The sequence below is a fragment of the Histoplasma capsulatum genome, genomic scaffold, assembly GCF_000149585.1.
Source record: "Histoplasma capsulatum NAm1 scaffold_7 genomic scaffold, whole genome shotgun sequence".
Taxonomy (NCBI): domain Eukaryota; kingdom Fungi; phylum Ascomycota; class Eurotiomycetes; order Onygenales; family Ajellomycetaceae; genus Histoplasma; species Histoplasma mississippiense.
Genome location: NW_001813976.1, coordinates 1,848,612 through 1,872,235, shown reverse-complemented (window position 1 = coordinate 1,872,235; position 23,624 = coordinate 1,848,612). Strand labels below are relative to the sequence as shown.

Sequence of the window (23,624 nt, the reverse complement as noted above, 5' to 3'; positions counted from 1 at the left end):
GACATACTGTTTTTCTCTCTTCGAAAAACTCATCAAACAGCTTTTTGCACTCCTCCTCATTGTATAGATTCGCCGGCAAGCTAACAGCTTTTCCCTTCGCTAAAGCATTCAGCTCCTTGACCGCTTTGTCGCACGCAGGGACATCACGGCCGGTGATATAAACAGTAGCACCGTTGGTGACGAACCCCTCAGATATCATACGGCCAACACCTTTCGCACCACCAGTAATGAGGATAATTTTGCCCTATATTTACATGTTTTTAGCATGGAGCTCAGATTGCCGCTACGATCCGAGCTGAGGCGCAAATTCAGGCTTACCTTGACATCGAAGAGATTTGAGGAATCCATTGTTGGGGGCCCTGTCAGAATATGTCGATAGTACAGAATCACCTTCTATGTTGCTTGGAAGAAAGTGAAAGTGAACTGCATAGCCAGAGTAAACAGCAAAGCCGAAGCTCATCCTTGACAGAACGGTTTGCCGACTTCATAGGGGAGAAAAGCCGAGGCTGTCGGACTCGGTGAAAACTTAATCCGATGAGATTTTCACAAAGAGCTAATGCCTTGTTTAAGTTGGAACTCAGGAACCAAATTGGCCTTGTTATACCAGTAACTATCCTATTGACAGTGCCTGGAGTCATCGCAGATAATTCTATACCTCCCAAGCTGCATCCATACCTGCTCGAGGCTCCGTTATTCGAGATGGAGGAATTGCAAGCTAGACATCGGAAAGAATTGAAGGATTTGCAGGGACGCATTACTCAAAAGAAGAAGTCTGCTACGAAGAAGACACGCAAGGGCATTAATGATGAGTGCGAGCGTCTCCAACGAGAAATGCTTGACAAGCAACGTGCTGAGATATCTGCCCTCCTTGGTGAAGCGGAGCCACCAACCGATGACCGTGACAACCTCGACCTGGAAAATGGTGCGGGGCACTCAATACAACCAACAACAGACGATGACATAAGCTTGGTTCACTCAACCTCTCATATTTACAGCTCCGATGCTCAGATCACATCACCTGATATACCAAAGGAGACCCCTAAGAAGAAACCAAATCGTCAAAAAGCACGTCTGGCGCGGCGCGCAGCTGAACAAGAGGCCGAAGCTGCGAGAGTTGCAAAGGAGGCGGCCCATCAGACTGATCATCGGGGCAACGAGAGGAGGAACATGGATGCAGCTTTTTCTCGTCTTGGGCTAAAAGAGGAGGAAATCCGTCCCGACGGACATTGTCTCTACGCAGCTGTTGCTACTCAACTTGTGAACAATGGTATTCCCTTAAGCGCGACGCCTCCAACTACTGGGCTTACAGATCCCAAGTCGGGTGGCGCAGCTGCATATCATATAGTTAGGGATGTGACAGCTAGTCATATCACGAACCACGCAGACGATTTTGCACCTTTTGTCGAAGAACCTTTACCTGAGTACGTCCGCAAAATAAGAGCCACTGCAGAATGGGGAGGGCATCTTGAACTACAGGCCATTGCTCGAGCATACAATGTTCATGTCAATGTTGTCCAAGGAGATGGACGAATTGAGAAATTCGAACCCCAAAATAGCAACGAGGAGGACGTCAAGACGATATGGCTCGCCTACTATAGACATACTTACGGGTTGGGAGAACATTACAACGCCTTAACAAAAGCTTCTTGAGAAGCAATATGTCTAATTTGAAATTATATACAAGGGAATTGTTTCGAATATCGTCATTAAATGAACGACGATATTTTCTCAACCTCCACCCGTCCCTTTTCAGAATCAACTGCGGTGACGCCAAATTGCTACCCAGTCCTGGACATTCCCGTTATCATCTTTACCAACTTCATGTGTCCTCTCTGGTTGCCAATGGGCGACGCGCTCCAGTCCATTAGGGCTCACTTCTTTCAGCGGATCCATTATAATATGGCCGTTCTCATATGGAATCTCCTCCCCTGGATGGCTGAGATGTTCCATGTAAGCTGCGGGAGGAGATGCAAATGGAGGACCGCCTGTGGTTGGGTCTTTCGCGGTAGGAAACTCTAGACAGATGAGGTTTCCGCGCGGTGATGGTGCTAGTAATTGGGTCATTCGGGCGGCCCATTGTGGGCGAAGAAGCGGGTTCAATGCGCAGAAGAACTAAAGTACAATGGGGACAATATCATTTCCGATATGTTAGACAGGGTTTCGTATCAAATCCAAACTTCCGGTGCCCTAACATGTACTTGTAGTAAACACAAACTCCTAAAAAATGGTGCTAGCAGATCATCGCACAAAGACAAGCTTACAGTATAATCATATATAAGATCAAACCCTCCCTCTCCAACCCCAATCGACTTCAACCAGTCATTGTTGAAAAAGTCCCCTTGGACAAAGGTAACTTTCCCCTTCCCTATGCGATCGTCCCGAACCGGAATATTATCCGCAACTCTAGCAGCATTCCGACAACAAATGTCCACAGCGGTATCGCTGTATTCCAACCCATACGCATCGTATCCAAACTCTGCTAGCAGAAAAACATCGAATCCCCGCCCACACCCGGGAACAAGCGCCTTTTTCCTCTTGTTGCCACTCCTGTTTGTTGTCTCATTGTCATCTTGAAGCGCTGTTCCCAGGAATCCGCCGCGCTGGACAAGGGTGTCTTCTAGTGCGGGGTTATGTTCCCCACGATCCCATGGAGTGGTCTCATTCTTCCACAGCTCATCCCACCCTTCAACCTGCTTTTCCAGTGGGAATTTGGAGAAATGATCGCTTAATTTGGGTTGGTAAACTGATGGTTTCGACGTGGTGCACATTCTGCGGTGGTAGATGGCAGGGGGGATGGCGAGTTATCAGCTCCGGAGCTCGTAGCAAAAAGTGGTAGTGGTGAGCGAGAACAGTAGATGTTTTCGGGACAAAGAAAACGGCTCATTCTTTAGTATGGCTCGGCTCCAACCGGACTAATAAGCTATTCTAGTTGGGTCTGTTTGCTTTGGTATGGTTTGATAAAAGCTGGTAGCTAGCTCCTCTGAGTATAGCTTGGAGAGTTTGGGGATGCCCCAAACTCAATCTAAGCTTCTCTAACTTCTAATCGGGAAATTGGCAGGATGGGATCTGACGAACCATAATGTGAATGTGTTAATATTAGTGACTATTTATTCTTGCTTCCTTTCTCTCCCCTCTTTCCCAGCTATCTCAACTGGTCTCAGATGGCTTTGTTGTGGCATCCGCAATAGCTAAGATTGACGTCTTTCAGCGGAACTCCCTGATCAGCAGTATTGCTGCTGTCAGCTTCATTTCCCTTGGGAGAAATCGTGAGCAAGTAGTTGCTATCATCAGCTTCACGCGGATGAGCCCGCCTCCTCTTAACAACTTATAATGATGATTACTTTCAGTGAGTGATTTCTGTACAGAATATCACTGAGTTCTATCAATTGTCAGAATCATCATATCATGGAGGGATGCCCTTCAATGCTTATCCGAGCTTACTCCTTCACAGTGTTGAACATTATCAACGATCTGAACCTCCAACCATCGTCATATTTCATCCCATCACTGTGATATGAGGATGGCTGGAATGTCACGATCAATCAGACCCGACTCAAGTACTCCGAGTCATATTCCTTATCCTTGCCGTCTGGGGCATGGATGTATCTCCACACAAACCTCAGCCGTTTCCCCTCTTACATAAGGTATCGCGGTGTGCAAAAAGCCTTTATTGCGCAACCTTGCCGTCATATATCTTTGGCTGCGCAGTGTGTTTGACATATTTACGTCAATACAAGTCTGCTACCCCTATATTATTTTGACCTGTTCTGTCCTGCGCGTTGGGTTGAAATCCCCTGGAATCCATCAAAAATTGAAACGATTCAATGGCTTTGTCTGAATCAAGTCAAGAAGACAGTCGCATGCCTGCCCCGGAATACGAAACAGCAGTAGCAGGACATCATTATGGATCAGCTGATCAGGGGAAATGGCATAAGTGAACAGGTAGTAACAAGGACGGACGACATGGGGAGATGCCAAGCTATCAATGTCTAAGTTTTGTTCTCGAGAGGGACAGACGACCCAATTCATATTCTGCCGCTGTGATCGTTCCTAGAAATAAACGTCGAAGGTTTGCCGGGACATCTCGCGCTGCTTCCTGAAGCTGAGGAGCCTCAAAAGTATCCTCGTAAAGCAAAATGGCTGATCGCGTTGGTAATTGCGATTGCAGCTGTGGTTGCACCTTTCAGCAGCGCGGTATTCTTCCGTTAGTGTTCATTCCCCTAAGCCGACTTTATATACAGTACATGTTTTGACACCCCATCTCTTTCTCAGCTGCCCTCGGGGAAGTCGGATCATCCCTTGACGCAGCTCCCACAGTTACTAACCTTTCCGTCGCGCTATACATGTTGAGTATGGGAACATTCCTGCTATGGTGGTCCGCGTTCAGCGAAACTTTCTGTCTCCGTTAGATATATCTCATATCGTTCACTCTTTTTAACGTTTTCTCTATCCTTTCCGCCATCGCAACTTCTATAGAAATGCTTATTATGCTGCAGCTGCTGAGTGGAGGAGCAGCAACTTCGGTCCAGGCGATTGGGGCTGGAACAGTTGCAAACATCTGGGATCCATGAGAAAGAGGCAAAGCAATGGGCACATTTTTCCTGGGGCCGTTGTGTGGCCCCCTGCTGGCTCCAATAATTGGAGGGGCAATTGCGTACGCTTGGGGCTGGAGGAGCACTCAATGGTTTTTGACTATTTACGGAGGAGTGTCACCATTAATTCTCCGCTTTAGGATTCGAGAGACGTTGGCTTCGAGAAAAAAAAGCCAGTCGCGGAGATTCATAATAGGTAGTTTGAACAATACTCCCTTGATGATTGTATACCAACCACTTTTCAGTCTTGAATCCACACCAGACTGGCTGCTAAATATAAACAATCGTGGTAGGAAGCGATCTAACCCCAGGAGGCAATGAGTTAGCGCAGTTATCATCATATTGGAGTGAGAGGTTTCAGCCCAAAAATATTGCAACTGTTATAAAACCTGGCCGAAATACTAAGAACTTCTGCCATCAACCATGAACTGAATATTATCTCCCCCCAACCCTTAGATAGAAAAGAAAAGAAATGGCAAGAGTTCTACCCGGAAGCGTTCTTACACACTGCAGGCATTTTCAGCAGGCTTCGGTGGTCGAGTCAGCTAATAGGAAGACCCTACAATGGAATTCCGTAACAGCCAGGGTTGGGGAAACGGGAGTACGCCTTAAAGGGGACGTGCAACAATGATTGTAGGGAACATCCCGATAGCTCTTGCGAATACAAAGTAAGAGCCCATGCAGGGTTTGTCCAACTTGCATGCTATTCCCCCTTTTCCCCATTATCGATGCCATCGATTTGTTATGATAGGCTGGAGAGGAGGGGGGTGAATGAGACCTGACAACGAATTCGCGATATGTAACGATGGGTGATCGGACCATAGGTATGGAATTATGCTGCATTTTGGATATTCATTATTAACCTGCGATTTGGCGTAACGCAATTTCTTGCGCCCACCTCACGCTAAAGCGGACTTTCCGTAATGGGATTTCTGGGGATGCATTACAATTTTTGATACGGGGGAATCATAGTCTCCAATCATGCCTCAGGCAGTGAAATATCACCAGGGAAAGATAATTCACCGAAAATTCTGTCAGAACGGGGAAAGAGGATGTAACAACAGCGTTGCCATCACACCAATGGTGGGGCAAGTTTCAATTAGCTCACTGTCTTGATAAAGAAATATCATTTCGTTATTGAGAGATGAAGTTAATGAAAGAAAATGCGGTAGGGAAAGATGAGATAGTGAACAGTGGATAAGTTATTTTTAATACTACAAATTTGCCTGCATTGCAGGCTCCAATACCAGGAGTGGGAGCTCGCTTCTATGGTTAATGTTTGATAAAATGACAATAACCGCAGGCCAAAGGTTCCACAGAATAGACAGGATAAATATTAATCCGTCCAGCCTCATTGTTTGCTTGGCCAATACATTCCAGAGTGTGGCAGCTAGAGGATACACACAATGAAGGACAATGATGATCATAACCCAGTGATACTAGTATTCAAACTTTCCGCACGAAGAGTGGCATAGAAGACAACAAATATCATTTGCCACGTTGATTAAATCGTTTCTTGTACTGGTGAGGCGGACAGGAGCCTGGTCGCACTAAGCAAAGCTGTACGAGGCCAAGTCAGGAAATCTTCGCCGGCCCTGGAAAACCCGACATGCAGACTGTTTTACTGAGTTATCGAGCATGGCGCTATGTGGGCTCATGGTATGAGAGAATCTCCAGGGTCGCTGTTTCTTATGTTGTGCTCTTGTAGTGTCCGTTTCCAATCGAGCGATGGGTTGAAGGTAATTCGTAAGGTATGCTTTCAGCAGTCATGGTCTATTTCCTGATGTTTGGATGAGGGTTATTTAGAGAGCTATGTATGCGAAGTAATGGGGGATGGGGGCGGATTTGAAAACGATGGACGTCTGTTTCAGAAACGGCTATAGCGGAAGATGGCGTCCGCATCGTTTCGTGACTCCATATTTCGTGACTCCATAAATTCCTTGGGATGGACACTGGACACTTTGGGCGGTATACTTGTCTGAAAAATTTATGCAAATGGCATCCGTGGGTACGCAGGTTTTTTCAGTTGAGCCCTACCCACGTTGGCTCATTGCCAATTGGAAGGGGGATTGATTGTTCATGGGTAACTGCTGAGCTGGAACTTGCTGGCACACGTAGGTCCGTGGGTTGTTACGCCCAACTTTCGATATCTTGTCTTGTTGTCTGTCGCCTTGGGCAGCCCTAGGTTGGAGGTGGCTGGAAAGTGTGAATTGTTATGACAGAAATGATAAAGCCCTAGATGTGAAAAGTATCCCGTTTCGAGCGAGGCGGAGATAACCGGTTTAAGCTGGTTTAAACTGGTACAGCCTTAATCATAAATAACCAGAAGATATTATGATTCTAAAGACCTTGCTTGACATAAGGTTTGCTGGGAACATCATCTTGAAATTGTAAAGGCCTAGGCCCAGCCATGGTTTATTCCAACATAATGATGGAGGCTCTGTGCTACAGATTTCAAATTGATCTGTATCTAATAATTTGAATCCTGTCTTCTCTGCGCAGATTAGCCGCAGTGTTCCTAGGGCGTATCCGATTCTAAGAGCCCAAGGCAGGAATTATTTATTTATAGAAAGGGGAATGGGCAACCGTTGATTTCTCCCACTGTAATCTCTGAGTGGCAAACTGTATCGAAAAGAAAATCCGCCAAAGCATGTATTCGAATGGGGTCTCAATGTCCACTGAAAAAGATGAAGCAGAGTAACGTAATCTATCACCTAGTTTCTTGGACAAATCACCAATCACCTACTTGGACACTTCCCCACTTTAAGATGTAATCAAAATGTCAACAATAAAAGAAAGATATTAATCAGAAGAGAAGATTCGAGTCAATGATTTGGATTTTCTATTTTAAAATCCTTTAAAAGAAATTCAGTAATATAAAATTAACTCAAAGTGAAAATACAATTACACAATTAAAACTCTGAATCTGATAATAAAATTTATATAGATAGATATAACTAGCTCATTTTATTTAATAGATTAGTATATTCTTTTTAAATGAAAAATTATTTGATAGTATTGAAAATATGATCTGAAAGTAATAGATTTTTTTTATATAGAAGATTAAAAACAGAGGTTTGAGAGAATAGAATATGATGGATGGGGAAGTGTCTGGGTAGGTGATTTGTCTGTCTGATGTTTTTTGATACGTTGACTGTTTACCTGCCTCAGCCTGCAGCTTTGCTCCCAAGATCAGGCCCCAAACTGCAGCCACGGGGCATCCAATCGCGAGTGGCGCCAAGGAATGCTGGCCAATCGGGGGTCCAGGTCACGGGGTCCAGGCTTGGACCCCTTTCCGAGGATGGATATTTCACCTTCCGTTCAACCACTCGAAACCTCTCCTGTTCGTTTGGAACCTCCACTTTCTCGGAATGTGAAGGCCTTTAGGCCGGGGGTTTGACGGGCTGAGATGGCTAACCTCGCCCCGCCACCCTCGATTTGATGCTTTGATCGTGCTGCATCATTCGCTTTGCAGATTGACGATCGCGTTGCTCCAGCAATACCCCCGCACTGGATCAATAGTCCAGAAGCATCCAGGAACCGCTCCGCTCACGTACGCCAGACTTCCCCGCCAGGCTTATGTGGAAAGCCGTCAGTGGGAATACTGCATCATTTTTCATGAGTGGTTATGGTGTGATGTGTGCAGGCCGTCAGCATACACAGTCATCTTAGGGCTAAACGACTGAGATCAATCCAATTACGGCCCAGTGGAAAGCTGCACCCCCATCCGCCCTGCAATCACCGGAGCCAATTGCCGGAAACGTTGGGCAGAAACCTCAGGTCATCCCAGGCAAGGAAATTACCATGTCACTCGTGAGGCATCGCCCTCCCTGGGATATGCGCTCTGCTTGATGCTTGTGGGTTAAATTAATCCATTTACTAGGCGAAATATTTCCGCCCATGTTTAAATTAATTTCATGACTCTCATTGGAAGATGTTGATGTCGTTATTGCCTGATATTTTTTCCTCAAGACGTGTTTTGTCTTGATTATTATTATTATTTTTTTTTTTTTTTTTTTTTCATTTCTAGGTTTTTGTGTCTTTTGTTCTCCATATATTTTTGGGCCTCTATTTTAAGTCGCCAGTGCTTACAACATCTGCATGATGTCGGCTGTCGGGCTTGCATCGTCAACCCACTCTAGTGTGGTTGGTACATGCCCGTGAATTTATCAGTTCCTTGTCGTATTGTGGGAGGTGGGCGAACGTCACATATCATGTCTGCGAATTGGTCTATGAATTTGCCTTCCACCCAGCTGGTTGCGGATGTGTTTTTACAGGGCTTCCACTACGGTTTCCAGGAGAAGATACCCCCTGCGTCATCTGCAACTGCAGTTAAACATGTGCTCCGTTGCATTTCTGTTTCCTATTACATCGCCCCTTTGCTGTTCCTCGCCAGTCCATCCTCTCATATCTTAATCTTATGTGGCCCTCGACTGTGTCACTCTTTTTGACGACTCATTTGCTTTTCTCACCCCTCACCTTGCTACACTTTATTAAGTCAACAGATTCCCCCGCCAGCGCCCAGATCCTTTACGTTTTCTGATATATCATTCGTCGGCTAAATATGGCAAAGAAAAAGAATAATAAGAAGAAAAACAACATCCCTCCTCTTAGCGTCATAAGGCCGTCTGACATCGATATTAATTCACCTGGAGACGGTGCTTCCCCGTCGGCTATACCTGTACAAGATGTCGAAGCCTCCGTTGTTGTATGCAAAGCTCCCTCAATTTAAATATCAAACATTCGACCTTGAAACTCTCAAGTTCTCAGACGTGCCAGTCATTCCTATTTATGAGAATGTTGGAACAGTCGGCGATGATAAGGTCAATGCTGACATTGAGTCGAACAAGGATAAGGGTCCAGATGATCCATCAGTGACTGACCCGAGTGAACCTGTACCCGAACTCTCGAATGGTACGTGCATTATACCTCCATCACATCTTCGAATCTCCCTACCTATTTTCCTTTTTCTTTTGTTATTATTTTCCTTTTCGTTTGTGCGGTCATAATTTATGATGTACCTTTGGTTTCACACTTACGTTTTGTCTTAAAAAGCCTCGTTGTGCACTCAAAATTAATGTTTGATATGTAAAGATGCCACTGGAGAAAACCAACCTCCATTTGAAATGGTATCCATCGGAAACCCAACTGACGCTATTCCAGATGTTGCAGAGGAGGAGGGGGAAGTGAAGGAAGAGATGGAGAAACCAGAAGAGGAAGCGAGTGAGGAGACATTCAGTCAAGATGGAACGGAGGGAAAAAATGAGGAGCCTTCAACCGAGGATGGGGAAGGTTGCAAACAAGATCAAATTGAACAGGGGGAGACGGAAATGGAGGTAGTCGCGAGTGAGGATGCCACTCCTCCAGCAGATGAAGTTCCAGAAAATGTCGAGCCCGAAGTGTCTGAACCCGGAGAGAGTCAGGAACCAGATACTCTGACCGAAACGCCTCCAGATAACCTGGAGGCTTGTGACAATGAAGGTGATATAAACTTTGATTCTGTAGGAAGTGCAATGCTGACCAGTGTGCAAGAGCTACGATTTCCAGATGTTGACCCCGAAGCCGAGGTTGCCCGGGTGAAAGCAGAGAAGGAGGCTGAGGCGGAGCTGTATCACGATGGCGATTACCATGATGAGAACATCGCATTGAGCCACTGTCCTGACAACACAAGCGAGCCTGTAAATGAAATCTACAAAGAGGATGAAACAATTGCCAATGAGCCTGATTCACCTGACGCGGAGGCATCCAAGTTGGATGATTACGTCCAAGCCGATGAAAAGGATGCTGAAGCTCTTGAAGGGGAAAGTCCCACTGAAGTTGTATCTCCAGAGCTAGAGGCACAAGATAAACTTGAAGAATCTCCTGCGGAAGAGCAAGTTGTGGAAGAGCAAGATGCGGAGGAACTGCCCCCTGCAGAACCACCTACAGAAACGCTGCCCGAAGAATCTCCTACTAAAGAGCTAGCCGAAGATCAGCCATTTGAAGACAGCCCAGCAGAGGGACCAACTGCTAACGATCCCGTGGATGTTCCGGCTTCCGTAGAAGAGCCCAAGGATGATGGTCATGGCGATGAAGAATCTACACTCTCAGAAGAAACGCCAACCGAACGTGCACCAGCCGAGACAACATGTCTTGCGGAAGAAGAGTCAACCGGGGATCCGATTACAGAAGAACTAACTGTGGAAGATATAACAGAAGAAAATCCTGTCCTCGAAGAACCAGCTCCGGAGGGACCCCTTGAAGACGTTCCTGTTGTTGATCCGCCTGCCGAAGAGCCCTCCGTCGAAGGGGCCGACGCTGAAGATCCCCCTCATGAGGACCCTGCCCCTGAAGAACCGATTTTAGAAAATCCACCTACACAAGAATTAATTGTGGAGGAGCCAGTTGCGGAAGAGCCCGCACAAGTGGAAGATACTCTAGTCCCAGAGGCCTCGCCAGAGCAGCCAATTCCAGAGTTAAATGTTAGTGAAGAGTCTCCTCTCCCGGAAACATCTGTCCCTGATCAAATTCCGGTTGAGGACATTCCACCAGATCAGCCGACTGCTGATAGATCAATTGATGAAATTGGCAATGATAACGTTCATGAAAATGTCATAATCGATTCTCCAGCAGGAGAATCAGCAGAGGGCGCTGCATCATTGAAAACAAGACGGAGAAAACGACGGCATCGCTCGCAATGGGAGCATGGGAGGCGAGAGTCCAAGAGCTCTTCTGACAGTTATGCTCTTCACCGTCAAGAACGCGAACGAGCTGCTTTTGCAAATCCAAAGTGGGAAGTACTTGGCGAAGTGAAGAAACAGAGATCACCAAGGAGAAGTTCCGACGAGGAGAGAGCTGAACGACACAGAAGGGCCAATCGCAGGCATAGTGAAGGACGAGCTAGGAGGGACAGCGCGGCAAAGGATTCGTTTGATACAAGTCGCCATTCAGGTTCTTCTCAAAGTAGAAGGGAATCTACCCCGTTTAGCTTGTCAACCATAACCTCCAAACCAGTCACACTACTGAAGCTTATGGCCAGTGGAGAGTCCGAAACCAACGGGCCCTTACTCAAGCTTAATGTAACCGAACAATACGAGAGAAGGCTATCTACTTCCCGTCCATCAGATTCTTCAAGCAGCTCCAGACCCCATTCCAATTCTCGTCACAAACATCGGCATCATGGCGAGAAGGAGCAAAGAGACTCGCTTGATGACGTCGACGCAGCGAGGCGCCGACGGGAACATCGGAGATCGAGAAGGGCTGAGGATCTAGTGGAAGAAAAACCCCAGAGAAGGGATAGCCATTACGAAGGACGAAGACGGGAGCGACGAGACTCTGACAGATATCGGGACAACGGTCCTCTGGACAAATTGAAGGATAGGTTCATGGTAAACCTAAGGACTGTCCTTGCCGCTGCTGGATAACATGACTTTCTTCGTCCCATTCTTGGCATTTTCAATTCTAACTTCTATGTTATTTTATATTATTTATTCTTATATCACCACATTCCAGTTACCCCTTTTATAACCATTGCCTCTTTCTCCTTCTGTTCCTCTGTCCCTCTTTCCCTTCCGTTCCGGGGTGACATTTTTAAGTTTCTCCTAAAAAGTCGCCATGTGTGCTGCTGTGCTGCTGAGCACAGATCCATGAAACTTGAAATAATTGAGTTCTCGTGATTGAATATGAGCTGGCCGCAAATGTATCAATAGTATCAATAGCTTTGTTAATCATCTACATATTCTATTCTCACGGATCCTCTATCTACTTCATAAAAATTCTCATTCCCGCTCTGTCTCAAAACGACTACATACTTCACTACATTGCGAATGCACCCAGGATTAAATGTAGGTGGCGGTTAATAATAGAGATAATCATGACGGCTCGCTAAAGGAGTGATTTGTGCAGAGAACCCAATACAAATACCTGCCCAAAGGGGCTATTGAACCTTAGGTGTGGGCTCAAAAAATACATCAATAGAAAATATCATGATGGCCATTAAGGGGGAGGGGGAAGTAAGGGAGGTTCGATTGCCTCGCAATTGAAAGAAACAAGGGGGAATTGTGTAAAATAGCATGCTACCTCTTGACTATTAAGCTTCAAATAAATACATATAACACACGAAACGTTTATTTATTGATTCTTCGATGATTGCACCTAGACCTCGATACTAAACAACACCTTCATTGCTTAAAAAATGGCAATCATTCATTTCAAACAGGGAACGCCTCCCCATCACCCCTCATATCACTTCCAGCGCTATAAACCCGCTTCTGCTCGTCATAATGGCACCGGATGACCTGCCCCCGCCCAAACATCCCACGCTTGAACCCTTTCAACACTTCGACATTATGTCCCAGTTCCTTCAGCTCTTCTACACACCGACTCCTTGATCCCTTCTTCTAAATATACCACATGTCTCAATGGCTTACCCCGCTCCGGTATCCCCGCTCCAATGCAGATACGAGGAGCATCCAGCGCTGTCTGCGGGGTTTGGTCAAATGCAAGCATGTTCATCAGCACCTGCACATGGCCCTGCGGCTGCATGAAGCCGCCCATCACTCCATACACGGTGTGAAGGGAGTTATCTGATGTATTGGTAACAATGGCCGGGATTATGGTATGGTAGGGGCGCTTACGGGGTGCGAGGACGTTGGGATGGCCTGGTGTCAGCGAGAAGTTTGCCCCGCGGTTCTGCAGCGTGAAGCCACAGCCTTGTGGGATGATGCAGGTGCCGAAGCCGCCGTAGTTGCTGTTAATGAAGGACATGCCGTTGCCCTCCTGGTCTGTCACGGCGAAGTAGACCGTGTCGCAATGGTTGTGAGCAGGGCTGCCGTGGTCGATGACGTCACAAGCCTTGTCCGGATCGAAGAGCTCTGCGCGTTGGGCGAGGTAAGCGCGGGAAATTAATTTCTTGGACGGGACCTTTTCGACATCTGGATCTGTCACCCACCAGCTTGCGTCGGCGAAAGCGATCCGTAGGCTTTCGATGATGGCGTGGAGGTAGACGCTGGAGTTGTGTTGTTCGGCCGCGAAGTGGGGGATCTTGCCGGTTCTGGACAGTTCTTCCAAAATACCCAATGCCATTAAAGCAACGATACCTTGGCCATTGGGGGGGTGCTCCCAAATTTCTATTTCGCCTTTGCCATCACGCTTGATTCCGCCAATGTCGGTTGGGTTGAGCTTTAAAGAAATTGCATCTACATCTTGACTGCCTGTTTCCATGTGATATTTCAAATCGTCAAGTGAAAGACGGCCACCGAGATCTTGGACCACCTTGACAATTGCTTCCCCAATACGGCCTTGATAGAAGCCCTTTTTACCTTCCTTTGCCAGTGTTCGAAAGGTTTGGGCCAGAGTAGGGTTCTTGAATATTTCCCCCGCCTGTGGACATCTCACTCCATCCTTCGCACTGGGGCAGGGTTTCAGCATCTCTCTAAAGTTTGGTGATGCGTCACGGATGAGCTTTTCGCTTTCTGCCCACTATATTGTTGGTTGGCTCATTAGCAACGAACAAGTTGACCAAGGGGCGCGGGAGGCAATAAATCAATCGTAACAAGGGGATAATGCACATACAAATGACGCAGCGAGCTCAGACACAGGAAATCCCTCCTCTCCCAATTCGATGGCTGGTGTCAAAATCTGTTCCAATGACAACTTCCCGCTTCCGAAGCGTTCCACGGTGTCGACCCATCCGGCAGCAGCACCTGGCGTCGTCACAGCATGTACGCTGGTCATCGGGATTTTGCCCTCCTCGCCAGCAGCAAGACGTAACTCCTTGCGAACAAAATCTAGAGAAGTATTGGCCGCTGCGCGGCCTGAGCCATTAAGGGCATGCACTTTTTTGGTCTTTGCGTTATAGAACAAACAGAACATATCACCTCCAATACCGGTTGAAGATGGTTCTGTTATGTTGAGAGCCGCAGCTAATCATGTGCCAATAGTATACATCAGCCATCGACCTCACTAGCTTGATAGATATATAGTAAAGGGGGCATTCTGCCACCATAAATCGCTCACATACCAACCGCCACAGCGGCATCCTGCAATAATCATTTAGTTACGAAGTCCACAGAGCGCATTAGAGAGAAAGCAACGAGATTTGGAAAGCCCGAGGAGAGAAGAAAGACCATCAATGGCGCTTACCGCAGCATTCCCTCCATCTCTAAGGATCCTTTGCCCTGCAGCTGCGGCTAGGGGCTGTGTACAGGCAATGATGCCTTTCGTGCTGTGAACAACACTTCGTCTACTGGGGAATGCGCAGAACTTGGGCTCTGGGGCCGAGAAGACGTCACGGGCATTCAAAGGCATCTTTACGGGTATTTGTCAGTTGCTAAAGGACTGATGGTTGATGGTGATCTAGCACGCGCGATCAACGGGTGCAAAGGTGTGTTGGATAGGTACTAGTACTTGTAGTAAGGAAGGAGTCAACAGATTTACATATACGAATATATAATGAATACATATCCAGGCCGATGATTCACCGTATTGCCGGCCGAGAAATGAAGTTTGGCGATAAACTGGCTTTGCCGTGGGGCAGATGTCAAAATGGACCCCTTCTACAGCCGGAGATCACATGACGTTGAAGTGGGTGTCACTAAGGAATTATTTATTAGATAGTATCTGTGGATGAGGGCATGCACTCTCTCGTTATCCCGGTATCTTTGCAAAGCATTGCACTGCAGGATCTCATCTCGGATATGCAATACAGCTCAAAGGCATAAGAAAATATCAGCAGAGAGGCGCTCGTACCGTCAGAGTTTCCCCATTATAATTCGATTTCTACTCATGCTGCCAACATTCATTGTAAATTCTGCGATATCAGCTTGAAATTTAAGGAAGACACGAGAGAATTCTGTACCAGTATCTGTAATATACAAATTTTGAATCTTATACAACAAGTAAGAGGAGGGATTTGGTGGATATACTACCATATGTGCGGATGGCTAAATGCGGCAAAAATTGGGAGGTTTATATGTACCCAGCAAAATCAAAAACGCCTCGCTATGCATCCCTCGTGAATCGGGGGGAAACCAAAAGAAAGGAAAACGGGAAGAAAGAACAACGGGGAATCGAGCTATATACCCGGCAAAGCGTTGGCAAGATAGTATCGCCAAAAGAAATCTTCGCCTGCTAGCCGCTTGTTCGAGTCAAATAGATCGACAGTAATTCCGGACGGTCCGATTCTAATAACTAACTCCTTTCGAGGAGTTCTTTCGCTTCGTTGATCTTGGAGGCAAGGTAAGGGCTTCCTCCACGGTCCGGATGGTTGAGCAGCATGAGTTTGCGATGATTTGTGCGGATTTTGTCTTTGTTCAAGTTTCGTTCACTGTGACGATTATGGTCCTGTCAGTAAAAGAGATCCCTCCTAATATGTCTCTGACTGCAAATCCAAGGATTCGCATGCAGAGCAGAGGATATCCATATTGGCTGTTCGGTATAAATATCAACGTACGAAAGTTCCAAGATCAGCGACGCCTCGCGCCTATTCATGCGCGGTTCGAATCCTCCCTTGTAAAATGCTTTTCCCATGCTGTTTACACTTCCTCTAGATCGGCGATAAGCAACGAGACCAGCACGACCCTAGATTAACAAATGTCAGTTTCCATGGCTCCAGGTACATCATTCAAAACGAGGTTGGATGACAAACCAAAAAGGCTGCAGTAGCAACGCCGAACCCGATGGCGAGGACGGAGGCCATATTTATGGGTGGAAGAAATTGAGGGAAGGGTAGAGAGAGTGGAAATGGGCTGGGAATTGTACGACAGGACAGCGGTGGTAATTGTTGCGAGGACGTTTCGCCCGTTCTCAGGAATATTTTCCCTTGATAAAGTTTGGGAGAAGGAACAGAAAAGTCAAAACACTAGTCCGTATAGGGATTAGAGTCTCAGTATGTCACCTGATCTACATTCCACTTGAAAAAAGTTCATATGCGATCAAGAGAAAATAGCGGAAGAGCAACAGAAACGACGCTTAATTCCAAGGCTCGCTGTTGAAAGCACCTACGAATAAGCAACTATGAGGTATGCCTCTAGACTGAAATTTCCTGCATGAATACGATGAACTTACCACAAAAAACGTCAAATAACAGAATCGAGACCTGCCATTTCTGCTCCCAGCCATGCTATCCGAGCAAAGGCATAACATTTGTGCGCAATGACGCCCGTACATTCCGCTTCTGCCGCTCGAAGTGTCATAAGAACTTCAAGATGAAGCGACAGCCCCGCAAGCTGAAATGGACCAAGACCCACCGTGCTCTCCACGGTAAGGAGATGATTGTCGATTCCTCGTTGCTCCTTTCACAATTCGCCAAGAGACGAAACATCCCCGTCAAGTACGACCGTAACCTGGTCGCGGCCACGATCAAGGCCATGGAGAGGGTGGAGGAAATTAGAGAGAGGCGGGAACGTGTGTTTACCAAGAAAAGATTGGCTGGCAAATTGGCACGGGAGAAGAAGAGGGCGGAAGACCGAAGGGTTGTGGCCGAGGGGGAACATCTTATTCGCAAGGAGCTCAAGGAAATGGAGGAGGAGAACCTGCCGCTGGAGTCACTGGCAAACAAGAATCTGAGCCACGTTGTTGGCACGGAGAGACTACGTACAAAGAAGAAAACGAGACTTTTGGTGGATGGCGGCACGCAGGACGAGATGGAAATCGACTGAAGGAGGAGGGAGACGTTTTTCTTTCGACATCCTTGTTTTGGCTTCGAACATTTGTTTTGGCTTTTCATTCTACAGCGGATATATATGTCGGCGTTAGGATTCTTGTCTTCTCAGACTTTTTCTTTGTCCAGACTAAAAAGATGGGGCGTTTGCAATCTACATCTCTTTTCTCATCATCTCTGGCTCCCTTCGTTGTTTGATATCCTGTTACAGATTAGGGTATTCAATCTGAGATGCGATATTCTCGTATCTGGGAACTGCATTTTGACTCCCATTTTTTTGGACACTCTTCCGCTGTTTCTTGCGACATGGACTTTCGCTCTATAGGCCTTGAATCAGCAGGCTCGCTCGCTGGTCTTTGCGAGTGCGGCAATATCCGCTTCCAGTGAACGACCAAGCAGGTGAATCCGTTTGCGTTGCCTCCAAAAAGTGAATATCCCGTACAATCGGACCCTCTTCTATTGAGTGGAAGGCCGTCTCTACTGAGCACATCGCTTACTCTGAGGTATCTTGGTCGTGTTATTCATGACGCGCCAGTGAATGAGTTCCCCCTCACACAACACAACACAACACAACGCTCCTCTTCTTCTTTCTAAACACTTCTCCCTCTCTCTTTCTCCCTCTCTCTTTTCTCGCCTATCCAAAGACACAAAAACCAAGTTTCCACATAAAAAAAAAACCAGATCTCACTAGCAGCTTTACAGCGCAAACCGAAGTTTTAAGCTCAGTTTTATACCAAATAGAGTACGTAAGTTGGCGCGTTTCGTAAATTAGTGATGCAATTATTTCCTCCGAGTCATATTTGTACTGGTTAAATTGCTCACCACCATACCCAGCAGCAGAATGCTTCTGCGTTCGTTCCTGGGACTTGTTGCGTCCCTGACTCTGTGGGGCACGTTCTTCCCTGTGCCGTATACCGATATCCGCCCCCACGGGTCCTTCGTGGAAAGGGTGACTGGGGCAATTAGGGCCTCATTTTTTTTAACAGGCGCCTATGAATTCGTGCTAATCGCCAATTCGAAGGCCGCCGGGGCCTTCCAGCACGAGAGACCTGGGTCGTTCGCGGGCTTCTCAGGACTCCCCAGATTGCCTAGTAATGCATATCTCGATGGTATGTATTGCAACAGCAGTTCCTGGGTATTCATCCCCAGTGTTGGTACGGTAGCGTCCCCAAATACATGTTTCTCGCGAGATATGTATTCCGGCAGCTCCTCAGAAATCGGTTTGGCCGTGGAGCCTGTGGAGCCCTCTCGCGTTGCTATCGGCGGCGTCGAGATGGACGATGCGGCGCAATCAGCCAAATCATCCAGTTTTCTTCTGGAGTTAGCTGTTGGGTTCCTGGCAAATGATCTTCGTCTGTTGGCTGAGTCTGAAACTCATCAGTATTGCTTACACACGGGAGGATCAGGTCCTCTCCTTCGGTAGACTTTTCGTGCCTTCACCAGAGGTGGCTAAACACTTCGTTATGACATCCGGTCTGACCGTCACGACCAACATGAGCAATGACGTGGCCCTGATGCCAATATCAGATGCTTATGAGGTCGTTACCGCCATGATCGAGTCATCTATAGGTATGGGGCAATCAGGTGTAAACCCCATCTACTGCAGGGAGAACGGTCCTGTCTTCACCGACTCTGTTGCAGTGTGTGACGTTCCGTTGTCAAGTCCTGCATTGGTTACAGGCTCGCAACTGGTGGAATATTCGTTCCATCCAGGTGTCGGCGTCGTAATCAGTCGTTTGGCGCGACAGCAGATCGGAACGCCTGTTAACTGGTCGAATTGCATAGCCGCAGACTCTGATGCCATACCCGTGAAAAGAGTCAACAATGAACGCGGTTCGATTTCCCTGTTGCCTGCCTCAGTTGCTTCAGTCCGTATGCCCCAGTTGACGGCGCTTGTGCTCCGCCGGCTGGAGAACATCTCACACTTTGTGCTCCTGCGGCTCGTGTTCGTTATCGTCGCGAACGCAGGTGATGGGCAAACGGCTGCGGAAAACAGGAGCAGCACCGACAAGGAAGAAGGACCCTCGGAGCGTCCAAAGAGGAACAGGATGGGCCAGAGGCAACGACGTCGACTTCACCAGCGCGAGATGCGGAAACAACAGGCGGAACTGATAGATCGCCTGGAAATGGAGAGTGATGGTGGATCTAATCCACCACCACAAGCTCCTCCAGCTCCTATACCAGCCTCGCCTGTTGGGCATGCCGCGTCGTCGACAGTTGCGCCGATGGCGCCAATTCGGCCTGCCATGCCTGTGAATCAACAGGGCCAGGGGAATGGGTTCCGCCCACCTCATCACATCCACCTCCCCACTTTCGGCAATTCCCGGTAGTTGCCAGACAACCGCCCGTTCCAGAGCAAGGAGGTCAGATGCCGCCGTTTCCTTGGGCCGTACCATCAGTACGGCTATTCCCACTATCCTCATCAACGGTTCTAGCTTCAAACTAGAACATGTTCACATTCCGTTCGTTTGCTAGATCTGGGCTGAGGACAAAATCATCCGCTCCACCCCACTTGCACCATTTCTTTCCTCCGGCCTTTCGTCAGATTGGTTCGATGTAGGTGAATGATGTCAGGTGGGAGAGCGATTTTTTTGAACTCCTTGACCGATCTGGTGGCAATTCGGAAATGGACGCGGTGATGTGGATTGAGGGAATTGCGGTATTGCTGGGAGACTAAGACGGCTGGCGTTGGGTGTTGGATTCGAGAAGATGAAGCATAGAAGAAAAAACATACAAAGTTAGTATCCCAACTTTCAGAAGGATACGTACATAAAGTGCTCAACGTTCTTAACCATCTCATTCATGCATAGATTGCTCTTGTCTGGGAGAGGTCGAGGGCCGGATACCTCCACGACCCGTACCCCGCTACAATCGAAGCTCCTATACCCCGCTGCAATCGACGCTCCCGATTCTACGATTAAATGAATGAATGCCCCCATATAGTATCCCCCCCATGGTATGATAAATAAGCGTCTCTACCTCTCAAACAAGTCATGTGTCTGATCAAGCCTTCTCCAGATCAATATCTCCGGCCGTCAGAGAATAAAGCTGCTGCACACTCCCAGAACCAAATTCCTTAGTTTCTACGACTATCTTATTTAACCTGATTGTCGATTTCATGGCGTCGTGATAAATACACAACCCATATCCACGTTCCGACGGTCCAGCGAATGGCGCATTCAAAGTCCGAAACCAAATAGTTGCCAGCTTCTCCGGCCCAGCGATGCTTGATCAGCTACCATCATCAAATCACGCACACGTGCGCTCTCTCTCTCTCTCTCTCTCTCTCTCACACTCTCTCTATATTTGTGTATATTCTCCAGAAGTAAAATTCACCCTATTCCCGAATCGAATGAAGTTAACAACTGCGATCTCCCGTGATCGACAACAACAAAAGTTTAATAACTACGGGGGCCGGGGCGGCACAGCTATGCTCTCAGTTTTGATTTTACTCCAATTCCTCTGCGAATTTTCCATCCAGCAACGAAAATAGAAAAAAACACTCTTGAACGCGCCCGAAGCCATAATAAGTGTACGAACCGGGGCGCATGATATTGGCTATGAATGAGAGAGATTGAGAAACAGGAGAAACAGGAGAAGGAGGGGGGGGGAAGGAAATTGATGATTTGGAGATGGTTTTCTTCCGTTTATTTTTCCTTTTTGCTGTTTGTTGAGGATCGGGCGGGTAGCTCAACCCTTTTTTTGTCTTTGTCAATATACTCTCTCCGTACAGGATTGGAAACAAGTGATTGAGTGAGTGGGGGGGTGGAAGGAGGGTGAATTTGCACATTCATGAAGTATTAATTAATGTGTTTTTCTGCTAACTATTTGTTGGATTCTCGTTGTCTTCATATTTATTCTTTTGTCCTCGCTTCTTTTTTTTTTTTTTCTCTCTGTCTTTTCTTTCTTTCTTTCTTTCTTTCTTTCTTTCTTTCTTTCAGGGAGTCAGGCGGTAACTAGATGGTTTTGTTTAAGGAGGGAGAGGGATGGAGGTGAGATAGACAGACAGATAAGGGAGGCGAGGCACGGATAGGGGGATAGAGATGTGGATAGAACAGAGCGATGTTCATTAACTATCATTCATTATCGTCATTATAATTACTAATTTTTCATTTTCATTTTCTTTTTTTTTTCCCTTGAGAAAATTGAAAAGAAAGAAAAGCTCTATGCAACTTGCTACACAGGTTCTAGAAATATCTTATCTTATCTTACCCCCCCAACACGACTTGGCATTTTTCGTTCATTTCACGAATTGCCAGTTAGTCACACCCAAATAAAGAACTAAAAAAAAAAAAAAAAAAAAAAAAAAAAAAAAAAAAAAAAAAAAAAATCTATTATTTTTATTCCCGAGACGAAGAAACGATAAATGCTCTAGTTAAGTTAGTTAGATGAAACTGGTAATATTATCTAATCTGGTCTGAATAACTAGTTAGTTAACAATACTTAAATAGCTTCGTATAGTATAGTATAGTTATAGTATAGTATAGTAATGATATGTTATGTATATAACTGATAAAGAAAAAATAAAAGGGAAGGGGAGGAGGGGCAAACCAACAATAGACAAGTGACAAAAGAGGAGGTTAGGGATTTCGAACAGTCCATAAAAATAATAAGAGAGGGAAGAAGAAAGATATTGGAAAAGAGGGCGTGGGAGAAACGGCGGGGGGAAACGACTCGAAAAGCGAACATTGTCAAAAAAGGATAGGTGGGTAGGTAGGTTGGTTGGTTTGTCAGCTGGCAGCCGTAATATCGTCATATCAAAAAGAGAAGAGGGGGGCCAAAGAGAGAGTGTCAGAACAACGAGAGAAAGAGAGAGAGAGCGAGAGAGATAGAGCGAAACATTCCCATCCCCATTCCAATCCCTCGGTTTCATTTCATCCACCGCACCCTTCTCCTCTCCTCTCTCTCCCACGTGTCCATTCACTCCTCCATCCGCCCAAAAACGCCATCATCGTCATCATCCATTGGCACCACAGATCCTCCCCGATCATGCGCAAAATCGTCGCCATCCTCCTCCTCATCATGAGCTCAGCCCCCGCTGCCCCCACAATATCATCAGCATTTCTTTTATTAATATTATTATTAGTCTTGGCGGACTTCATCATCACCCTGCTACCATTGCTGCAGCTGATGGGTCCTCGGGTATCCGACAGCTGCGCATCATCCATCTTCAAGTCCCGTACATCCGAGACTCGATAGGACAGGGATGGATGCATGTTTAGCGGGTTGTAGATGGTAGGCGTGGAGGATGCCTCATGCCTCGCGACGATAGCTAGCAAGTCAAAGCTGTGCGTGTTGTTATGGCTGCTGTTGTTGATGCCATTGATGCCGTTGATGTCGATGTGGTCGTCGCTGTAGTAGATTCGGAGTGGAGCAGAAAGAGGAGAACGCGATGCTCAGACAGATTCTCACCGTGCATGGCATTTCCTTCGAGGCGGAACTTGAAAGACGAAAAGCTGCCCTTCGAGCCGGTGCCCGACACACCCATACACACTCCTTTGGCAGCACTATTGCTCATTCCCATCCACAACCCCATGCTCCGTCGCAAGCACACTCTCATTCGGTCTCGCAGGATCTCATGGGAGATGCGAACTACCCCATTGCTACGCCTCCTGCTACGGCATCCGCCGTGAGCCCTCAGACTGGTTCAGATTATACAGATACACAGGGTGGAAGAAACATTATTCCTTCATATTCGGGATCTCAAAGGTTCCAAAATGAGCAGCCCGGTGTTCCCGCAGAATCAAACGCTTGGGGAGGCGATAGTTTGGTGGTGGACGACATACCGGGTATTTTTGAAAAGGAGCCGCAGTTGGGTGTTGAGTTCATCCTCTCGTAAGGAAGAGAGCAACCCCAACCACGTAAATCCTGCGTTGCGTGGCTAAACGCGTCATTTTCAACTAACACTGATGCACAGCCTTGAAGAATCCTGCCGAACTCATATGGAATTTCTCTGCAGGCGAGCTGAGGACGACGAGGGCTCCGAGACAATATCCGGACACGCCTTAATGGCATCCTGCCCGCCCCCGACCCAAATCGTTTCCACAGAACCGGGTCAAATGTACCCCGTCCGGACCTACGATATACCGTATCCAAATCTAGCAAAACTTCTCAATTTAAGTCGCCAACTTGTCACAGATGGCCAGATCACGCCCATCATGGCGTTACAGTATTTAAAAAGCCACGACATGTATCTGTCATTGACACGAGAAGATGTGCAGAATATGATGGACGACCTTAATACTAAAATCCGATGCTACGGGTTTGGCGCAGTGATTGAAGATTTCGAGTTTATGGACTCGTTCAGCAGCGTGATAGCGAGGAAGCTGGAGCCTCTCATGGATGCTGACCCTGACGATTCCATGGGCCTCCCAGCTGCGCCCAGGAAACTT

At 47.0% G+C, this 23,624-nt stretch overlaps 10 protein-coding genes across 10 annotated transcripts in view; 5 read left to right on the top strand and 5 right to left on the bottom strand.

Moving 5' to 3' along the window:
- The window catches only part of HCAG_06182 (conserved hypothetical protein), a gene marked incomplete at both ends in the record, with an annotated part of 1,196 nt that extends 848 nt beyond the window's left edge, over window positions 1-348 (bottom strand). Inside the window, 2 exons of the mRNA XM_001538527.1 lie at window positions 8-244; window positions 319-348. Of these exons, the coding sequence (XP_001538577.1) occupies window positions 8-244; window positions 319-348 (267 nt within the window). The remainder of the gene's footprint in view (window positions 1-7; window positions 245-318) is intronic.
- A 351-nt stretch (window positions 349-699) lies between these two features.
- HCAG_06181 (predicted protein) lies at window positions 700-1,650 on the top strand (the record flags this gene model as incomplete). The annotated part of the gene is made up of 1 exon (XM_001538526.1): window positions 700-1,650. One exon carries the CDS (start codon window positions 700-702, stop codon window positions 1,648-1,650), a length of 951 nt encoding a protein of 316 aa, XP_001538576.1.
- Window positions 1,651-2,148: 498 nt separating this feature from the next.
- HCAG_06180 (predicted protein) lies at window positions 2,149-2,768 on the bottom strand (the record flags this gene model as incomplete). Its single annotated transcript, XM_001538525.1, has 2 exons — window positions 2,149-2,187; window positions 2,262-2,768. 2 exons carry the CDS (start codon window positions 2,766-2,768, stop codon window positions 2,149-2,151), a joined length of 546 nt encoding a protein of 181 aa, XP_001538575.1.
- A 1,282-nt stretch (window positions 2,769-4,050) lies between these two features.
- On the bottom strand, window positions 4,051-5,109 carry HCAG_06179 (predicted protein; the record flags this gene model as incomplete). Its single annotated transcript, XM_001538524.1, has 4 exons — window positions 4,051-4,168; window positions 4,326-4,367; window positions 4,701-4,893; window positions 5,097-5,109. 4 exons carry the CDS (start codon window positions 5,107-5,109, stop codon window positions 4,051-4,053), a joined length of 366 nt encoding a protein of 121 aa, XP_001538574.1.
- Window positions 5,110-9,280: 4,171 nt separating this feature from the next.
- HCAG_06178 (predicted protein) lies at window positions 9,281-11,995 on the top strand (the record flags this gene model as incomplete). Its single annotated transcript, XM_001538523.1, has 3 exons — window positions 9,281-9,506; window positions 9,756-10,073; window positions 10,140-11,995. The coding sequence occupies 3 exons, from the start codon at window positions 9,281-9,283 to the stop codon at window positions 11,993-11,995; spliced, it is 2,400 nt and encodes a 799-aa protein (XP_001538573.1).
- A 786-nt stretch (window positions 11,996-12,781) lies between these two features.
- Window positions 12,782-14,879, bottom strand: HCAG_06177 (conserved hypothetical protein; the record flags this gene model as incomplete). Its single annotated transcript, XM_001538522.1, has 5 exons — window positions 12,782-12,942; window positions 13,001-14,051; window positions 14,145-14,473; window positions 14,593-14,611; window positions 14,715-14,879. The coding sequence occupies 5 exons, from the start codon at window positions 14,877-14,879 to the stop codon at window positions 12,782-12,784; spliced, it is 1,725 nt and encodes a 574-aa protein (XP_001538572.1).
- An 882-nt stretch (window positions 14,880-15,761) lies between these two features.
- On the bottom strand, window positions 15,762-16,269 carry HCAG_06176 (mitochondrial import inner membrane translocase subunit tim-14; the record flags this gene model as incomplete). The annotated part of the gene is made up of 3 exons (XM_001538521.1): window positions 15,762-15,897; window positions 16,024-16,151; window positions 16,219-16,269. The coding sequence occupies 3 exons, from the start codon at window positions 16,267-16,269 to the stop codon at window positions 15,762-15,764; spliced, it is 315 nt and encodes a 104-aa protein (XP_001538571.1).
- A 317-nt stretch (window positions 16,270-16,586) lies between these two features.
- On the top strand, window positions 16,587-17,230 carry HCAG_06175 (ribosome biogenesis protein RLP24; the record flags this gene model as incomplete). Its single annotated transcript, XM_001538520.1, has 2 exons — window positions 16,587-16,591; window positions 16,660-17,230. 2 exons carry the CDS (start codon window positions 16,587-16,589, stop codon window positions 17,228-17,230), a joined length of 576 nt encoding a protein of 191 aa, XP_001538570.1.
- An 843-nt stretch (window positions 17,231-18,073) lies between these two features.
- HCAG_06174 (predicted protein) lies at window positions 18,074-19,562 on the top strand (the record flags this gene model as incomplete). Its single annotated transcript, XM_001538519.1, has 2 exons — window positions 18,074-18,552; window positions 18,614-19,562. 2 exons carry the CDS (start codon window positions 18,074-18,076, stop codon window positions 19,560-19,562), a joined length of 1,428 nt encoding a protein of 475 aa, XP_001538569.1.
- A 3,248-nt stretch (window positions 19,563-22,810) lies between these two features.
- HCAG_06173 (predicted protein) lies at window positions 22,811-23,581 on the top strand (the record flags this gene model as incomplete). Its single annotated transcript, XM_001538518.1, has 3 exons — window positions 22,811-23,067; window positions 23,150-23,401; window positions 23,515-23,581. The coding sequence occupies 3 exons, from the start codon at window positions 22,811-22,813 to the stop codon at window positions 23,579-23,581; spliced, it is 576 nt and encodes a 191-aa protein (XP_001538568.1).
- Between the last annotated feature and the right edge of the window lie 43 nt (window positions 23,582-23,624).